General features: G+C 47.6%; 1 protein-coding gene across 8 annotated transcripts in view; it reads right to left on the bottom strand.

Moving 5' to 3' along the window:
- Positions 1-17,644, bottom strand: part of FARP2 (FERM, ARH/RhoGEF and pleckstrin domain protein 2) — a 91,414-nt gene that overhangs the window by 40,691 nt on the left and 33,079 nt on the right. For all 8 annotated transcript variants that reach the window (XM_057551637.1, XM_057551636.1, XM_057551641.1 and 5 more), the window contains 6 exons: positions 11,004-11,108; positions 10,117-10,159; positions 8,888-8,966; positions 6,729-6,826; positions 4,987-5,101; positions 32-179 (listed from right to left, as the gene is read on the bottom strand). In XM_057551637.1, the coding sequence (XP_057407620.1) occupies positions 32-179; positions 4,987-5,101; positions 6,729-6,826; positions 8,888-8,966; positions 10,117-10,159; positions 11,004-11,108 (588 nt within the window). The remainder of the gene's footprint in view (positions 1-31; positions 180-4,986; positions 5,102-6,728; positions 6,827-8,887; positions 8,967-10,116; positions 10,160-11,003; positions 11,109-17,644) is intronic.

Raw genomic sequence — 17,644 nt, 5'->3', positions numbered from 1 at the left:
CCGCGAAGTCACAGCACAGCCGCCCTCCTACCTGGAAGACGAGGACGCCCATGTGGGAAACGGCCAGGTTGATCTTGGCCCCCTCCCTGTCAGAAGCCGTGTGAAACCTGATGCCGTACATTTCCAGCTTCCGGGCAATTTCCAGCACCTGGAAATCCGACTCAGCAGGCGTCTGGCCCCTGTAATAAAAGACAGCATGATCACAGCACTTCTGAAAGAGCCGAAACACAGGACAGAAGCGACCAGGAAAACAGACCACAGAAACAAACCAACAAAGGAGGCTCTGTTCTTCAGAGGGTCGGTCACTCACTGTATGTTTATGTTCCCACATCAAACAAAACACCGCACACAGGCCACGGAAACTGCCTGCTTGCTTCTGTTCTGTAATCCGTTTCCTAGTGGGTCGAATGTTTTCTTTGCACTCATTAGATGTTCAGCCTTATAATTTTATCTTAACACAAAGTAACGTGCAAACATTACGTGCAGAGACAAATAGTAAATAAAGGAAATACCACAGATAACTCTAGTATCTCATTAAACCCATTTCAAAACTTTAAAAAACTATTTTCAAAAAGTACAATTCTAACCATTAGAATACACTTTTATAAAAATGAAATTATCAAAATGAATAAAAATATAATCACCAAAACAACTGGTCTTATTGACACCTCGCACGCGGCCCACACGGCGCCGAGCAGCTCCAAGGCGTGATGCTCAGGTAAGTCCCAAACCCTCCAGGTGGGATTTTCCATTAACAACTCTTTTTTCTTCTTACTTCTGATTGCCTGAGTTTTTGGATCTTTAAGGAATAACACAACTGTTTGCGTTATGCCATTCTTGTGATTTCCATTCTTTGACTAAAATGTCTGTTCTTTGAAGTTGATATAGACATCCATTAACTTACGTTTTAATAAATCACCTTCAACAAGATGATGATTCCATTGTATATCCACCACATCTTCTTTACCCATTCATCTATTGATGGGCACTGCTTCTGTATCTAGGCTATTGTAAATTATGCTGCTATGAACACTGGGGTGCATATATCTTTTTGAGTTAGTGTTTCTCTTTTCTTTGGGTAAATACCCAGGAGTGGAATTGCTGGATCATATGGTAGCTCTATTTTTAATTTTTATTTATTTATTTAAAAAAATTTTTTTAAATTGGAGTAGAGTTGATTTACAATGTTGTGTTAGCTTCAGGTGTACAGCAAAGTGAATCTAATACATCCACTCTTTTTTCGATCCTTTTCCCATATAGGCCATTAGAGAGTACTGAGTCTATTTTTAAAGTTTTGGGGAACCTCCATACTATTTTCCATAGTGGCTGTGGCAATTTTCATTCCCACCAACAGTGCACGAGGGTTCCCTTTTCTCCACATCCTTGCCAACACTTACTTCTTGTCTTTTTTTTTTTTTAATATTTATTTATTTATTTATTTATTATTTATTTTGGCTGCTCTGGGTCTTAGTTGCAGCAACGCAGGATCTTTGCTGCGGCGTGCGGGCTCTTAGTTGTGGCATGCGGATCTAGTTCCCCGACCAGGGATTGAACCTGGGCCCCCTGCATTGGGAGCACAGACCTCTGGACCACTAGGGAAGTCCCCTCTTGTCTTTTTTTTCTATCGAAGTACAGTTGATGTACAATGTTATACAAGCTATAGGTGTGCAATATAATGATTCACAATTTTTAAAGGTTATATACTCCGTTCATAGTTATTATAAAATATTGGCTATATTACCTACGCGTACAGTACATCCTCGTAGCTTATCTATTTTATACTTAGTAGTCTGTACCTCTTAATCCCCTACCCCTATCTCACCCCTCCCCGCTTCCCTCTCCCCATGAGAAACCAGTAGTTTGTTCTCTATATCTGAGTCTGTTTCTTTTTTGTTATACTCACTAATTTGTTGTAGCTTTAGATTCCACACATAAGTGAAATCATACAGTATTTCTCATTCTCTGTCTGACTTATTTCACTTAGCACGATGCCCTCCAGGTCCACAGAGGCTGCTGCAAATGGCAAAGTTTCTGTCTTTTTTATGGCTGAGTAGTGTTCCATTGTACAATACGTACCACGTCTTCTTTACTCATTCGTCTGCTGATTTATTGCTTGTCTTTTTGATGACAGCCATCTGACAGGTGTGAGGTGGCATCTCATTGTGGTTTTGATGTGCATTTCCCTGATAATTAGTGATGCGGAGCATCTTTTCATGTGTCTGTTGGCCATCTGTCTGTCTTCTTTAGAAACATGTCTCTTCAGGTCCTCTGCCCAGTTTTTAATCAAGTTGTTTGCCTTTTTCATGTTGAGTTGTATGAGTTCTTTGTATATTTTTACAGACATATAATTCGCAAATATCTTCTATTCAGCAGGTGGCCATTTGTTTTGTTGATGGTTTCCTTTGCTGCGCAAAAGTTTTTGGTTTTATGAGGTCCCATTTGTTTATTTTTGCTTTTGTCTCCCTTGCCTAAGCAGACAGATCCAAACAAAAATGCAGTTGACCCTGAACAACTCGGGGGTTAGGGGCACCGACCCTCTGCACGTAAGTTACAGCCAGCCGTCTGTACCCGAGGTTCTGCGTCTGAGAATTCAACCCGCCTCAGACAGTGGAGTATGCAGCATGTACTAGGGAAAACAGTCCGTGTGTAAGTGGACTCACCCAGTTCACGCCCAGGCTGTTCAACGGTCAACTGTATTGCTAAGACCCATGTCAAAGAATATACTGCCTGCTTTCTTCTAGGAGTTTTATGGTTTCAGGTCTTACGTGTAAGTCATCTTTTAAAAATATTTATTTATTATGTTACTTATTCGGTTGCACCAGGTCTTAGTTGCGGCAGGCAGGCCCCTTAGTTGCGGCTCGCGAACTCTTAGTTGTGGCACGCATGTGGGATCTAGTTCCCTGAGCAGGGATCGAACCTGGGCCCCCTGCATTGCGACCGTGGAGTCTTACCCACTGTGCCACCAGGGAAGTCCCCTTACATGTAAGTCTTTAATCCATTTTGAGTTTATTTTTTGTATATGGTATGAAAAAGGGGTCCAGTTTGATTCCTTTGTGTGTGGCTGTCCAGTTTCCCAATGCTGTTTATTCAAGAGGTTGTCTTTTCCCCATTGTAGAGTCTTGTCTCTTTTATCACATACCCACAAGTGTGTGGGTTCATTTCTGGGCTCTCTGTCCTGTTCCACTGATCTGTGTGTCTGTTTTTATGCCACTGCCTTCCCGTTTTGATGGCTGTAGCTGTGTAGTTGTTTGAAATCAGGGAGTGATACCTCCAGCTTTGTTCTTCTTTCTCAAGATTATTTTGGCTATTTGGGGTCTTTCGTGTTTCCATACAGACTTTAGAGACATCCGCAACACTTACAAACACGTGCACCTGTGCACACGAACACACAACGTGCAGGCGCAGAGCCACCTCTCAGGTCTGGTGCTTCACTCCCCTCAAGGCAGGTTCTCGGTGTAGCTGAGCAGAGACCGGTCACCGTCCCGCCAGCCTCCTCATGCCTGGGGGGGTCATGTCATGAACCCCCACCCACCGGGCCTGGCGGTGAGCTGCTCCCACGGGGCCGTGGACCCCATCCTGAAGCACTCTTCCCCGGGGTCCGCGGCCCCAGGCTGTCTTCCTTCCTCTGGCTGCTCACGGCCCTGTCCTGACGGCCTCCTCCTCACGGCCTCTGGGGCCTCTCCCCACCCCATCCTCCAGGGCCGCGTCCTGGCCCCGCTCTGCCTCACCCCTTCCCCAGCCCGTCTCACCCTGCACAGTGCGCTTCGGCTCCACCCCTGCCCCGGGCGCTGCTGCCCAGGTGGGGCGCCTCACACCACGGCCACCCCACCCTCCACGGGTGCCGGCTGCGGCCCTGTGTGTCCTGGCAGGAAGGGGACCCTGCCCCCAACTCTAGAACAAATCCCACACAGGTGACCGTCCCCTTTGGGACAGACAGGGGACTCACTCAGGCTGGCGCGGGGAGGGGGCCCTCTGCTCGGCTGGTCCTCAGGGTCTGGGTGTGACACGGGGCGCAGTGCACTCCCCTGCCACCAGCCAGAACCAAGGCAGCCTCGAAGGAGGCCACGCCCAGGGGGTCTAGGAAGCGGGGCCAGAGCCCTAAGGGCCAGGTGCGCACTGAGGCCGCGGCTGGGAAAGGGCGGCCCTGCGTGCACAGCTCGGACGCCCAGCGGTGCCCCAAACCACCACGCCCAAGACGGAGCTCAGGCCTTGGCTCCGTTTCACCGCGTGACGAAGGGGGGCCCACAGCCCAGGGCACGCGCGGCACCGCAGGGTCACGTGCAGCCTCCCGCCAGCAGCTGGGGCTGTTACTGGTTCCTAGAACCTTGGGTGCCATGCCCCCCACCCCCAGGCATCCTCCCCGCAGAGTGGGCTCTGCCTGGCACTCCAGCCCACGTGCCACAAGTGACACATCTGTACAGACAGTGCCACCCCGAGCCAGGCACACAAAGGCCCGCCGGTGGCTCTGAGCGGTAAAGGCATGGAAACGCGCACGGCCTCACAGGGAAGGGCCTCCTCCAGGGTTGAAGCCTGGGTCTGCGTTGCCCAACCCCCGCCCTGCATGCGACGTCAGTGCGCTTACCTCTCGACAGGCTCCCCGCCAAGGGGGCCCAGTCCTCCAGGACCCCTCCCCATCGAGCTCTCCCTCTGGTGAACTCAAGCTCACAACCCCCGGGCCCAGGGCCGCCAGCCCTTCTCACGGCCTCCCCATCTCTCTTGCCCTCCTCCTCCAGGTCGCCCTCACCTCGTCCCAGCGTCAAGCCTTAGGGAAGCCAGGCAGCAGGGCTGCAGCAGGAACCATCCCACCCCCCGACACCTGAGGGCTGGGCGCGGCCAGTGCGGGACCCCGTCCACCGCCCCCCACTTAAGGAGCGACGCCAGCACCGCCCGGGGCCCGGGCACCCTCCCAGCCTGTCCCGAAGCGGCCTGTGGACAGAGTCCCGCCCGGCCAGCTGACTGCCCCGACGTCCGGCGGTGCCGACTCACACGTGCTCCCGGTGGAGCTCCAGGATCCGCTCCAGGGCCCGCTCCTGGCCCGGCAGGTACTCATGGGCCCGCAGGTGCTCCCGGTCCAGCGCCTCTTCGTAATCTCCTATTTCCGCTGAGACGAGAAAGTAACAGGCGGTCTTTTTCATGTTTACATGAAGAAAAATACAAGTGTTTGTGCATGCAAATGCGTAAGTTAAAAGCAGAAAAAAATTATCGTAAATCTGTAGTAAAAAAGTATATCCCTTAAATAAACAAAATGTTGTATTTTATTTTTCCAAATATTTTATGCCGTTAAAGGCAAACATAAAGGCAGGCGGAGAGAATTTTTTCTGAGTGTTGAAGACGAAAGACGCTGGTGAGCGGCCCCAGGGAGGGAAACTCCGAGCTGCTGCTTTACCCTGTTTGCTGCGTTGTATACGTTTTCTCTGTAAGTTGTCTCAAGACTACTGTGACCAGGATAAGGGCCTTTATTTTGTTTCAAGATAGTGTATTTTAAATTGTTTCTTCCTTCAGGCCCTCTCAAATTCTTGAGGAACAATGAATGTTTCTTTCTAATTTCGTGTATTTTAAGGCCACACATATTTTCAAAATAGTAGTTAAAGCCCAATAATTTTAAGCAACATACTTTGAGACAGTTTCAAATCACAGAAAAGCTGCACGCACAGGATCACACCTTGGTACGTGTTTTCTACAAAACAGGACATTCTCATGCATAACCCTGGCACCGCCACCCAGGTAAGGACAAGACCACCATCTGCTGCTGCAACCGAGCCTCAGAACCCGTTCACGCTTCAGCAGCCGCCTAACTTCAGAGCAAAAGACCCGCTCAGAATCCTACACGGCATCTGGCTGTCGTGGCTCTCTACCACCCTTCCATCTAAGCAGCACACGTCCGAGGTGGAACCTACAGGCAGACAAGTTCTTCTAAGGTAACTCGGCTGCGCACAGAGCCCTCAGCAAGAGGCACTGCCGAAGGCCGTCTGCACTGAAAAGCCACCTGCCGCCTGAGAGGACCTCAGGACAAATCACAGATAACTAAGCCTCTTCCACACTTGTGCTTATGGGCGTGAACGGGTCCCATTGCGCAGGACGGCAAACCTCTGGTAAAATCTGCTATTTGGAGAAAGTGTGTCAGGGGAAGGACCAAGTAAACTGCACATTAACCCATTAACTTAGAAGTTCCTAAAATTCTGGAATCTCTCTACATCATACTTCCTGAGTTCAAATTTCAGAAGTATTGGTTCTATGCCAGGAAGATGTGGTCCAGCCACTAGTCCAGAGGCCAGGCGGGGATTTCCTTCTTTCTGTCCCGCGGGGGGAGGGGGCTGGAGAGCCCGGGCGAAGCGTGCACCTGCCCTCCAGACCCTCCTCTTACGCTTCTCCCAGTTCATGCCTGAAGTCACCACGGCGCTCCACACACTCAAACCACCTCTCGCTCTGAGATACTGAAGGGCTTCCTTTGTCCTTCGGGGACTGACGCCTGACTTGTCACGGGGGCTGTGATGCTCTCCCCAGAGTCGGGGTGCTGCCTGGCCCCCCACTGGAGGTCCGCGGGCCACGTGAGACCGCGGGGAGGATGCGTGGCCCGTCTCCCCTCCCAGGTGGGAAGTTAACCCTCAGCTCTGCAGAAAAACCTGCAAACTGAACCGCCCATCCTTTGCTGGTGCCCCGCCCGGGGCAGGTGAGTCAGCCACAGGCGCAGCCGTCCCGTGTGAGCGCGGGGCCAGGGGGACACTCACCCTGCAGGAGGTGGGACGCCAGGAGGGCAGCCGTGGTGTCCGTGCAGGTCAGACGCTCCTCCAGAAGGTCTCTCTTAAGTTGCAGGGCAAACAAGTATCTAGGAGGGAGTTCCAAGCACAGAGATCAGCTCCAGCGCTTCTGAACGCACTTCCCACGTCTGTCTCAGGAGGACACACAGCCCCAGGCCACACCAGAGCAGGCGGCGGGCGAGGGTGGTCGCAGGGGGCCCGGCACACAGAGCTCCGCGCGTCCGCACGGCGGGCGGCCCACGCGCCGGGCACACCGCAGCCCAGGGCACCAGAGCACCTTCAAGCGGGAAGCTCACAAACTCGTGCCACTTCTGTTACACACACAACACTGCACTCGCGCTTCTGTGTGAAGTAGCAGAAAGAGCCAATGGAGACAAAGCTTCAAAGCTATGAAGCTTTAAGGCAAACTGATAACGTTTGGTCTTGGCTAGAATCTGAGAAACAGGGTTCTTGAATTAACTGGTGAGAATGTAACAGAGAGGGTGATTGAAACTACTTATATATCCATTCATTCCACGAGCAAATAATCCCCGAGCACACATGTGCTCCAGGTGCTGTCCTGGGAGCTGGAACTAGGATGGGGAGCAAGACAGAGTCCCGCCCTGGTGGGGCCCCACGCCAGCGTGAGCCGTCCGGTTTACTGTGCTCCCGTGAACTTGAACTTGAAATGGATGCACCCTTGGCCTGAAGCAATCCCACCCCTATGAACTCTTCTACAGAAACACTTCCAGGGTTCACAAAGACATGTGGACAAGGGTATTTATCCGCAGCATTATACCAGAGAAAAACTGGAAACAACCTAAATTTGCACTAACATCAGACTGGCTAAATAAATGAGGTTACAGCCATACACGCTAATACGGAAAGACATCCATGGCATGCCGTGGATATGCGGGGAAAAAGAAACTCAACCTGCAGTTCTCTATGGAGAGTCTGATACTGTTTTGTAAAATAATGACTTAAAGCCCCACGTCCACTGGCATACTGCTGTGAATTCATCTGGAAGACTCACGTCCAAGTGTTAATACTTCTGGGAAGGGTGGGTGGGCCGGGAGTGAAGAGGAACGCTGACTTTTTACTCTACATAACTTTAAAGTGTTTCTTCTTTTACCACAAACATGCAGTTTTTTTATAAATAAAAAAATGGCGTTCTGCATAAACCCGGCTTGGACCCAGGACACGGAATTCGGTTAACACTTCCTCATCATTGTCTAGGAATATATGTTTAAAAGTGATTCTCTCAAAAGGGACTTTTTGGTAAATGCGAGGTATTTAATACACTATTAAGACAAGCTCTGCGTTCACTATAAAGGCGCTTCCTGCCGTCCTGGGGTTCGGCTCCTCACCCGTGAAGATGGGAGGCTAGAGCCTCGTGGTCTCTACGTGTCCTCGCAGCCGAGTCTATGACTCTGTGATACAGAAACGGTTGGCAAAGACCTCCTAAGCAGAGGATCTACGACTCTGAGGATCCAGGTGTGAATCCACGTGTGGTCAGGAGGCTGTTCTGTTACTACTGCATCAACATCATAGCCCTCTCTTATCTAACTTCTGACTCCGGGTTTTGAGTTCATTTTTAGGTTTTTGCTTTATTCCTCATGATAAAATCAGTACATAAAACACAGGGAAAAAAACCACTTCCATAATCTTATTGCCCAGATGAAACAACTGCAAACATTTTCTTTCAAAGAATCAATCGTGAATTTAGAAGAGTAGCACGAAAGAAATCACCTAAAGTGTTTGTGCTCCATATATTCAAAAGGACAGTCCCAAGTAAGTGTATTTTGTTGATAAAAAAGGAAAGGAATGGGCGAAAGTCCTACCGACTTCATGCACAGGCATAGATCTATGCTCGTTTGGAGAATATCTGTTCAGCAGTACCCTCAAACGCCATTTTTAATTCTCAAATTTGCGCCATAACCTTTCTTCCAAACCCTATTTGCATTTGTGTCTGTGCAAGAGTGAAAATGCAAAACTATGACATCTTGGTTACAGCTTTGACACAGACACTAGGCTCATTCTTTGAATAAACAACCCTGACCAGGTGCTTAGGTAAAGCACAGGTGCTGTTGGGGACACAGGTGAAGCAGGACCCTGCCCACGGCAGGCTCTGGGTCAGTCAAGCTCTTTACCGTGTATATTCTTCTTGCAACTGACCAGGATCAGGTGGGAAAAATTTCACTGCTAGGCGAAGCACTGTATTCTTTGGCCCTATAAAAAGAAAAATTTTGAAGTCCACAAATAAGGTCACACTCTGTATTTGCTATCTTTCTGCATATTCTGGTGTGATTGAGCTAGTGCTTTCAAATGGACTGTTACAGCAAATCTTTTCAAATAAGAGGATGTTAAGAAATTTCCTCTGCGTGAAATTGTTAGTCCTAAGTACCAGTCACATATAGCAAAGAAAAATTTGAAAACTTTTGCTTTAAGTAGAGATTACTAAAAGAAACCCTAAAAACAAGCAGGAAACTGCACATTAAAATCTTAAAATGTATTCTTCTTTATATTTTAGGAATAAAAAAGTGATTAAAAAAATTAAGGTGTTTATACTATTAGTCATAGTAATAATTTTAAAAGCCTGGGAGTTCCCTGGTGGCCTAGTGGTTAGGACTCCGGGCTTTCACTGCCAGGGCCCGGGTATGATCCTTGTTCGGGGAAATGAGATCTCGTAAGCCATGTGGCAAGGCCAAAAAAAAATTAATAATAATAAAAAGGCCATTATTTTTGAAATCCTTATATACTTTAGTGAAAGAAAAATGTTATCATTCACTATACTGAACTAGAACAACCTGATTACTGTAAAGAATAAGTGTAGGATATTAGTTTATCTGAGTATTTTAGCTTTATTGAAATTTTATAATAATACAGCCATGTGATTTCCACCACAAGAAAAGAGAAACTGTTTTGCTAAAATGCTATGGCAACCGAAACGGCCTTCGCTTATCAGTGAACAAAAGTTCCTTCCATACAACCTCTTCTCCTCAATTTAGTCCTAAAAAACTTACAGGTGAATTCAGATGACTAGAGATTTCACCCCGTATGTCTTTTCATAACTTAGAAACTGCACACTTATTTTTGCATATTGGCCAAAAATGAAGGCAATACCGAGCAGCATATCCTATGTCTTCCAAATTCGAGGCAAGTAACTGAGAACTACCTGAGTTAAACGACGCCCCACCCTCCACGTCTTACAATTTAAAGCTAAACAGCAAAGTGACCTCCAAGTTCACCTGCTGCTGGTGTCACTTCGCTGCTGCCCAGAGTGGTGACAACCATGATCGTCTGAACGTGCCTTGAATTTGAACAGTCAAGGACAAAGCATCTTAAATGAGCAGAGTTTTAAAGAGTTAAAAGGACTTACTTCGTACTTGTCTAACGATGGGTTTCATAGGTTCAAGCCAGATCTAAAGAGGATTTAAGAAAAGATATCAAATCCATTAAATTATTTCTCTATTTAATAAGAATGTTACAAAACACAAATATTTATAATTAAGGGAGGTATTTAAGGCAGGAGTATTTTGGCCCTGCTGCTCTTAGACACACGTCGAATCCTGACATAACAGAGCACAGCAGGGCACGCTGTGGGAGGCGTAGGACAGGATGCCGCGAACTGCCCCAAGTCACAGAGGCTGCTGTCGCCGTGCACAGGACGGGCACCCAGAGCTGTGCGTGTGCGTGCTGGGGCCGGTATCCGTTAAGACCAGGCAAACATCGGGCACCCGCTGCCTTTGTAAACAGCGAGCTGATGAGAGGGTTCCTGAGCGACAGGGCTAGAAGGGGCTCTACGATGCTGACGTGCTTTTCCAACTAATGGGTTCATTTGGTTTCTTTAAAACAGTTCCACCTGTAAATATTAAAGCTCCACACCTTTACGGTTCACCTATCAAGTAAAATGAGGCATAACCAGTTTAGTAAAGCAGTTTGCTCAAAATCCACTCTTGAAATGATTATCACACACGATATACTCTAGTTGCTTTTATAACTTATGAAGAAAGGATTTCCTTGGCACATGTGCTAGTAGATTGAAAAAAATTAGGGGGGATGCCAATTCAAGCTTAGGTAGAAGGCAAATATATTCCCTACAGTTGTAAATAAAATAATAGCACAGCTTTGATAATAACAACGTGCCCTGCTTGTATCATTCCAGGAGGTCCTCAGCGGTCTCTGGCCCGGATGCACGGATGCGTCATCGTAAGCACCCGCAGCCCACCTAGAGCCTATTTCCAAAAACAGATGAGAAGCACATACCCAGCAGGACTGGACGTTTTGAAACTCCAAGCCGAAGTAGTCACATTCTATCAGATTCAAGCGCTTCCACACCTGGGTCAGTAACACCTGGCCATCGCATTTAGGCTGTGGTGAGACAGACGAGAAAAAACACGAGGAGGGTTACACGACTTTAGACAACAAAGATTTACGAACACTGCGGCATAAAGTCCCTTCCCACATGTAAAACTTTATTATATTTAACTTCTTGCTTCGCTCTCCCTTCTGACGAGGCGCACAAACTGTCACGAAGCAAACAGATGAACCTGAGGCTCTTTGTGCTCAGAAACTGACGCCTAAATACAGCTAAAAACTCCTCGATTTTACATTCTCAGAGTGTGTGGAGTCACATTTCTTTGTAACTTTAAGGTTGTAGGAACCATTTTTAGCCTCAGTAAACATTTTATCAAACAGTTCTGATATTTACTAAAAAGGTGAGTCTCACGGTCCATGTTTGCATGAGATCCCGTGGATAACTTAGTGTCTGGCAGCCTTTCCCACAGGGAGGAGAGCATGAACTAGGCAACAAACCAGGTGGGGAGTCGGCCCTCCGCTCTGTTCACAAAGATAAATTCCAGGGGACTAAAGGCACAGGAGAATGTTTCCATACTCTCGGGCTGAGTACCGCCACCTAAGCGGAGCATAAAGGAAAGATTGATACATCCGATTAAGCAGAAATGGAAAATTTCTGAATAGAAAGACCCTGAACAAAGTTACAATCTAGAATCATGCTGAAAAAATTATAACTTATGTCTCACGCTGTTCTTATGAAGAAATACAAATGGCTTTAGGCATACAAAAAGGTACTCAAGGACTTCCCTGGTGGTCCAGTGGGTAAGACTCCATGCTCCCAATGCAGAGGGCCCCAGGTTTGATTCCTGGTCGGGGAACTAGATCCTGCACGCATGCCGCAACTAAGAGCCCACAGGCCACAATTAAGAGTCCGCATACCGCAACTAAGAGTCTGCATGCCACAACTAAGACCCGGCGCAGCCTAAATAAATACTAAAAAAACCAAAAACAAACAAACAAAAAACCCCAAAAGGTACTCAAGCCCTCTAGTAATAAAATAGATTAAAACAGTGAGGTGTCACTTTTCACCCATCAAAGAGGTTATGATGATGTCAAGAGTGCGTGGCGTGGCCATGGGAAGACAGCCACACACCTGCCGCGATACTGTGAAAACACTTCCCAGTCTGAAGTGTATACACGTACCTTTGCTACAGCAACTCCGCTTCTACTTCCTCCTACAGATAGTCCAAAACAGCTGCACAGAGCTAAACACCAAGGACAAACTAGCAAAGAACTGGCAAAATGAGTAATGGCATACCCCTCATTAAAAATTATGCATCCCTTAAAAAGAACACAGAAATTCTGTATGGACCATCACAGAATAAAGTCAAGACTACAGTTCAGTCAAGAAGAAAGGTTTCCACTTCTACACAGCATGATTCCCTTTCATAAAACACACCCTCTGTTAACACACAGCAGAAACAGGTCTGGAAGGCTGCGCGCCGTGTCTCTAAGGGACTGGACAGAGGTGGGGGACTGGGAAGAGGACTTTCACTTTCACCTCAATTATGAACTTGTCTTAGTCATTAATGTCTAAATTTTTCATCAGTAGACATGTTATTTTCACAATTAAAATATCACATACACAAGTGGGTGGGGAGGGAAACGTCCGCTATTTAACCACCAGCTCTTCTCTCCGTGGGCTCAGGAAGTGTTAAGGCTCCTGAAATGAGAACTGTTATTTGAAGGGGTAAAAACCCGCCCTCCGTCCGAACAGGGAGGCTCGCAGAGAACCAGAGCACAGCGAGCGCCTCGTCAGGACGGAAGGTGAGCTACCGCGTGATCTCACGCTGAAAATAAACACACTTAGTAGAGAACAGATACGCAGGTCTTGCTGGGTTCTGTTCCTATGACGTCGTCCCTAAGAGCACCACGGGAGAGCTCCCTGTGACAGAGTGGGTGCTGGGGAGGCCATGCAGTGCCCTGCAGGCCCCGTGTCACCGCAGGGACCGCCCACACTGGGGCCCCTCCGTGGTTAACCAGTCAGAAATCACGGATTTTGCTGCAACCCACCCCTGACCCCATGACCCCTGGGTGTCTGACCCCCCTAGAAGTCCTCTCGAAGCCACGTCACCCCTCCCCCAGGACGGGCCAGGACACCCCAGCCCCACCCCCAGCCCCCACCCAGGGCTGGGCGCACCCCTCCCTGTCCGGTCGGCCTCCGGGGGGAGCGTGTCCTCTGAGAACCCGCTAAGGTGCCCTTGACCTCTGCCAGCTCCCCCAACGGCCACATCACATGGCCCCCGGACACGGCACTGGTGGCACTGAGGCTGGTTCTCACCCGCCCTGGGCTCCCCACCCCGTCTGCGGTCAGACAGGAGGCGGCACAGCCTTACCCAGGCGCCCCGACCCCGCCACCCCGGCTACCCGCCGGCCAGCCCTCCACCTGCAGTGAGCGCGGCCTGAGCTCTGCTCTGGGGCCGGCCCAGTGGGACTACGGGCACCGACCACGGCACATGTGCAACACGAGGTTGCTCACGACACACTGCTGCCTGGCACCGCCCAACACCCAGGGCAGGGGCTGTAAATCGGGGCACAAAGCACATGAGTTACACATGTATTTGTATGTATATGCACATATGTACACACATATTTACGGATACACGAAAACACATACATGTATGATGCACACAAGAATGGACACACATACATACACACATGCATGGATACACATACGGACACACACAAACACATGTGGGGATATGCATATATAAATGCTCACGTATGATACACACATATACACAGACCTGAATGGACAACTATATATATTTAACTTCCTGAATTGGAATAAATTTTACTAAAGTAAAAAAGTTTTCCAAGTCAATTACTAGCCTATGTTCAGGTAACAAAAAGAATTTTGTATTCTCCATGTGCCCTGAAATACATAATCAATTCCCACAAAAAACCATCAGAAACAGGTGTCTTCACAAACCATGAAGGCACAGACATTTCCAAAGTTATTTAAATTAATCCAAGGTGACACAGATGGCGGGGCGGGGGGCGGGGGGTGGGAATCCCTTATATTTGTTTTATGGAAAAGAACCCCCAAACTCCAAACAAATCCACATATACACACACATCCCCCAACAGAAAGATTCCTACTTATGGATGTCAATGAAAATATCAGCAAACATAATCTGGCAAAAACAGAAAGGGTGACACATCATAACCAAGTAAAATTATTCAAAAGAGAGAGGATAATTCAATATACTATTATTAGGACATTTAACATTACATCTTTTCAACAGACCTGCAGAAAAATATCCTATGGTTATTCCCAGAATCTGAGATTCTGAGAAGGCAACTGATAAAATTCAATTCTTAATAAAATAGGAAGAGAGGCATGATTCCCTAACATCCAGCAAGACGGGGTTGCTGCCTCCAACCGCACATTCCATCACTAACTAAACGCCAGCACCAAAACAGGAAGGCACGGGAGGCAAAAAAACTGGAAAAGAGGAAGCAAGGTGTCATTACTTGCAGGTATGATACTGTACTTTGAAAATCCAAGAACATCAACTAGAAAACTATTATAAAAAAGATGAGGGACTTCCCTGGTGGCGCAGTGGTTGAGAATCTGCCTGCCAATGTAGGGGACACGGGTTTGAGCCCTGGTCCGGGAAGATCCCACATGCCACGGAGCAACTAAGCCCGCGAGCCACAACTACTGAGCCTGCGCTCTAGAGCCCGCGAGCCACAACTACTGAAGCCCGCGCGCCTAGAGCCCGTGCTCCGCAACAAGAGAAGCCACCGCAATGAGAAGCCCGCACACCGCAACAAAGAGTAGCCCCCGCTCGCCGCAACTAGAGAAAGCCCGCGCAGAGCAACAAAGACCCAGTGCGGCCAAAAATAAATGATTTATTAAAAAAAAAAAAAAAAAAAAAAAAAGATGAAATTCAGTTAGGTGATGGGGGAAAATTATTATACGGATATCAACAGCCTTTTCAGGATAGAGAGGAAGAAACAAGCACATTTGTAACAGCAATGAAAAAACTGAAATATCTTGGAATAAACTTACAATAAAAGAAAGCCTTACGGGGAAAATTTTAAAAACACTGCCAGGAGACTGAACAAGGGGCAGAAGTGGAGGGCGCCACCTTCTTGGAGAGAAACACCCGCGGAGCCGGCAAGCTTCCTTCCATTAATCCACAGACCCCATGCGGCCCTAATAAAAGTACTAAGAGGATTCTTTAAGGAACCTGAGAGGCTGATTCTACAGTTGATGTATTGTTTAAAATGCAAGAATGGTCAGGAAAATTCTGAAAAAGAAAATTAAGAGAGGATGAGCCTTAGCAGATAGTCAAACTGTTGAAAAACTACAGTAATTAAAACATTTGGTACTGGTGCACGCCCACACAGACAAATCAACGGAACAGAGTAGGAGGTGCAGAAATATACCCAAACACATAAAATAGGGGAGTGGCTGGTAACAGTGACATTTCAAATCCATCAGTGAGAGGAAAACAGATTATTCAATAAATATTATTAGGTATCCATCTGGAAAAAACTAGGCTGTACCCATATCTGGCAAAATAATTTCAAGATGAATAAAATATCTAAACACGAAAACATCTACCCGTCAAAGTACTGCAGTGAGATAAATCTGTTTTGTACTCCACACGGGGAGAGGCTGTTTTCAGTTCACTCCAGCAGCTAAACGCCATCATAGGAGGCTTGAGAGACTGAACACAAAAATAAAAACCTCTGCACAGAAAGAAACTCTGTAAAGTCAAAAGACTTCTTCAAAGACAAACAAGGGAAAAACTTTGATAGCTCATAGCACAGACAAAGGGTTAATTTCTTTAAAACATGCCAAACTGCAACTGAATAGAAAAATGGGCAAAAGAACAGGCTGTTCACAAAAACAGAAACCTAAATGACGTTTAAACACATAATTAGAGATATGCAAATCAAAACTACACTGAGATCCCATTTTTCGTCTATCAGATGGGCAGAACTCAGAGAGTCTGAAAGCGCCGTGTCAGGAAGCATAGCAAACAGGCACCCCCTGTGGGACCATGGGAGCAAACTGGGACCACCTCTGTGGAGCTCACGATGGAGCTACCTACCAAAATTTAAATGTCCACACCATGCTTTTAAAAACCCCACTTCTAAAGAGTATTTCAGGGGATTCCTTGGCGGTCCAGTGCTTAGAACTCTGCGCTCTCACTGCCGAGGGCCCGGGTTCAATCCCTGGTGGGGGAACTAAGATCCTGGAAGCCACGTGGCATGGCCAAAAAAAAACAAAAAAAAGTATTTCACAGGTGCAAAGCCGTGCATATAGAACAACATTTGTCACAATAACGCTTCTAATAGCAGACAATTAACCATACCCTAAATCTGCAGCACAGGACAGGCTGCTAAACTGCAGCAAATCCAGTGACACTCGAGGCGGGTAGACTAAGGCTGTTCTCTCTGCACTAAAGTGAAAAGACCGCCAAGGTAAACCGTTAGGATAAAAATCTGGGTGCTGAACAACGCACACGCCACCACTGCATGGGGGGATATAAATATAGATATAAATCTATAAATATGCACATATGTACTGTAGGTAAACGCACAGACGCTCTCTGAAGGGGCAGTTAACTAGGAACGGTTGTTGGTTCCAGAGAATTGAACCATGTGACTTAACCACAAAAGAATGTCTGAAAAATGGACCACCTGAAAATCAGAAACTTCTGTACATCAGAAGACACTGTTAAGACAGGAAAACGGGAAGTCACAAACTAGAAAATATGTGCAATACAAAAGTCCAACAAAGGTCGTGAAGCCAACACATATTTAAAGATCTACAAATCATAAGGAAAAGGCAGACAGTCCAGTTAAACAGAAGTGGGCAGAAACACCTGAACAGGCACTTTCAAAAGAGCATTATCTAAATGGCCAATAAACAGTAAGAAAAGCTGCGCAATATGACGTCAGGGAAACATGTGCTCAACCAGACGCCCTCCAGGAAGCTAAGAATAAGAGGACGGGCAATACTGACGCTGGTGAGAACGTGGGGCACCGCACGGAGGCCGCGCCCAGGCTGGCGGGGGAGCAGGTCTGCAGGTCCCCTGGGGAAAGCGGCGGCCAGACCTGCCCTAAGGCCGCGCAGTCCAGTCCCGGGGTACGCTGAACAGAAGTGCACGCTTACGTACAGCAAAACACACGTTTGAGAACGTTCACCGCAGCTTCACTTACAGGCAAAAACTGACAAGAGCTGAAACGTCAAACTGGATGGATAAACGATATACGGTTTGTTGACACGATGGAATATGACCCAGTGATGGAAAAAAGAGACCACTGCTTCATGCAGCAATACTGGTTACTGATAAACGTCAGTGCACACACCGTATGACTGTCTCTGGACCAAACTGAGTATCTGGCAAAACCATTTTATAGTCCTAAAGATCCAAACAGCAGCTATTTGGGGGCTGTAAGTGGCTGGCGGGGGCACAAGGGAGCCTGTGGTCCATCTCCACCGGGGGTGGGGGGCACGTGCACACATGTCAGCTCACCAAGCTGCACACGAAGGGCTGCACACCTCACTGTGCAAGTGACACTCTGGT

Source organism: Balaenoptera acutorostrata, chromosome 8 (genome assembly GCF_949987535.1).
Source record: "Balaenoptera acutorostrata chromosome 8, mBalAcu1.1, whole genome shotgun sequence".
NCBI lineage: Eukaryota > Metazoa > Chordata > Mammalia > Artiodactyla > Balaenopteridae > Balaenoptera > Balaenoptera acutorostrata.
Note: the sequence above shows the minus strand (reverse complement) of the source record. Positions and strands in the feature narration are given on the sequence as shown.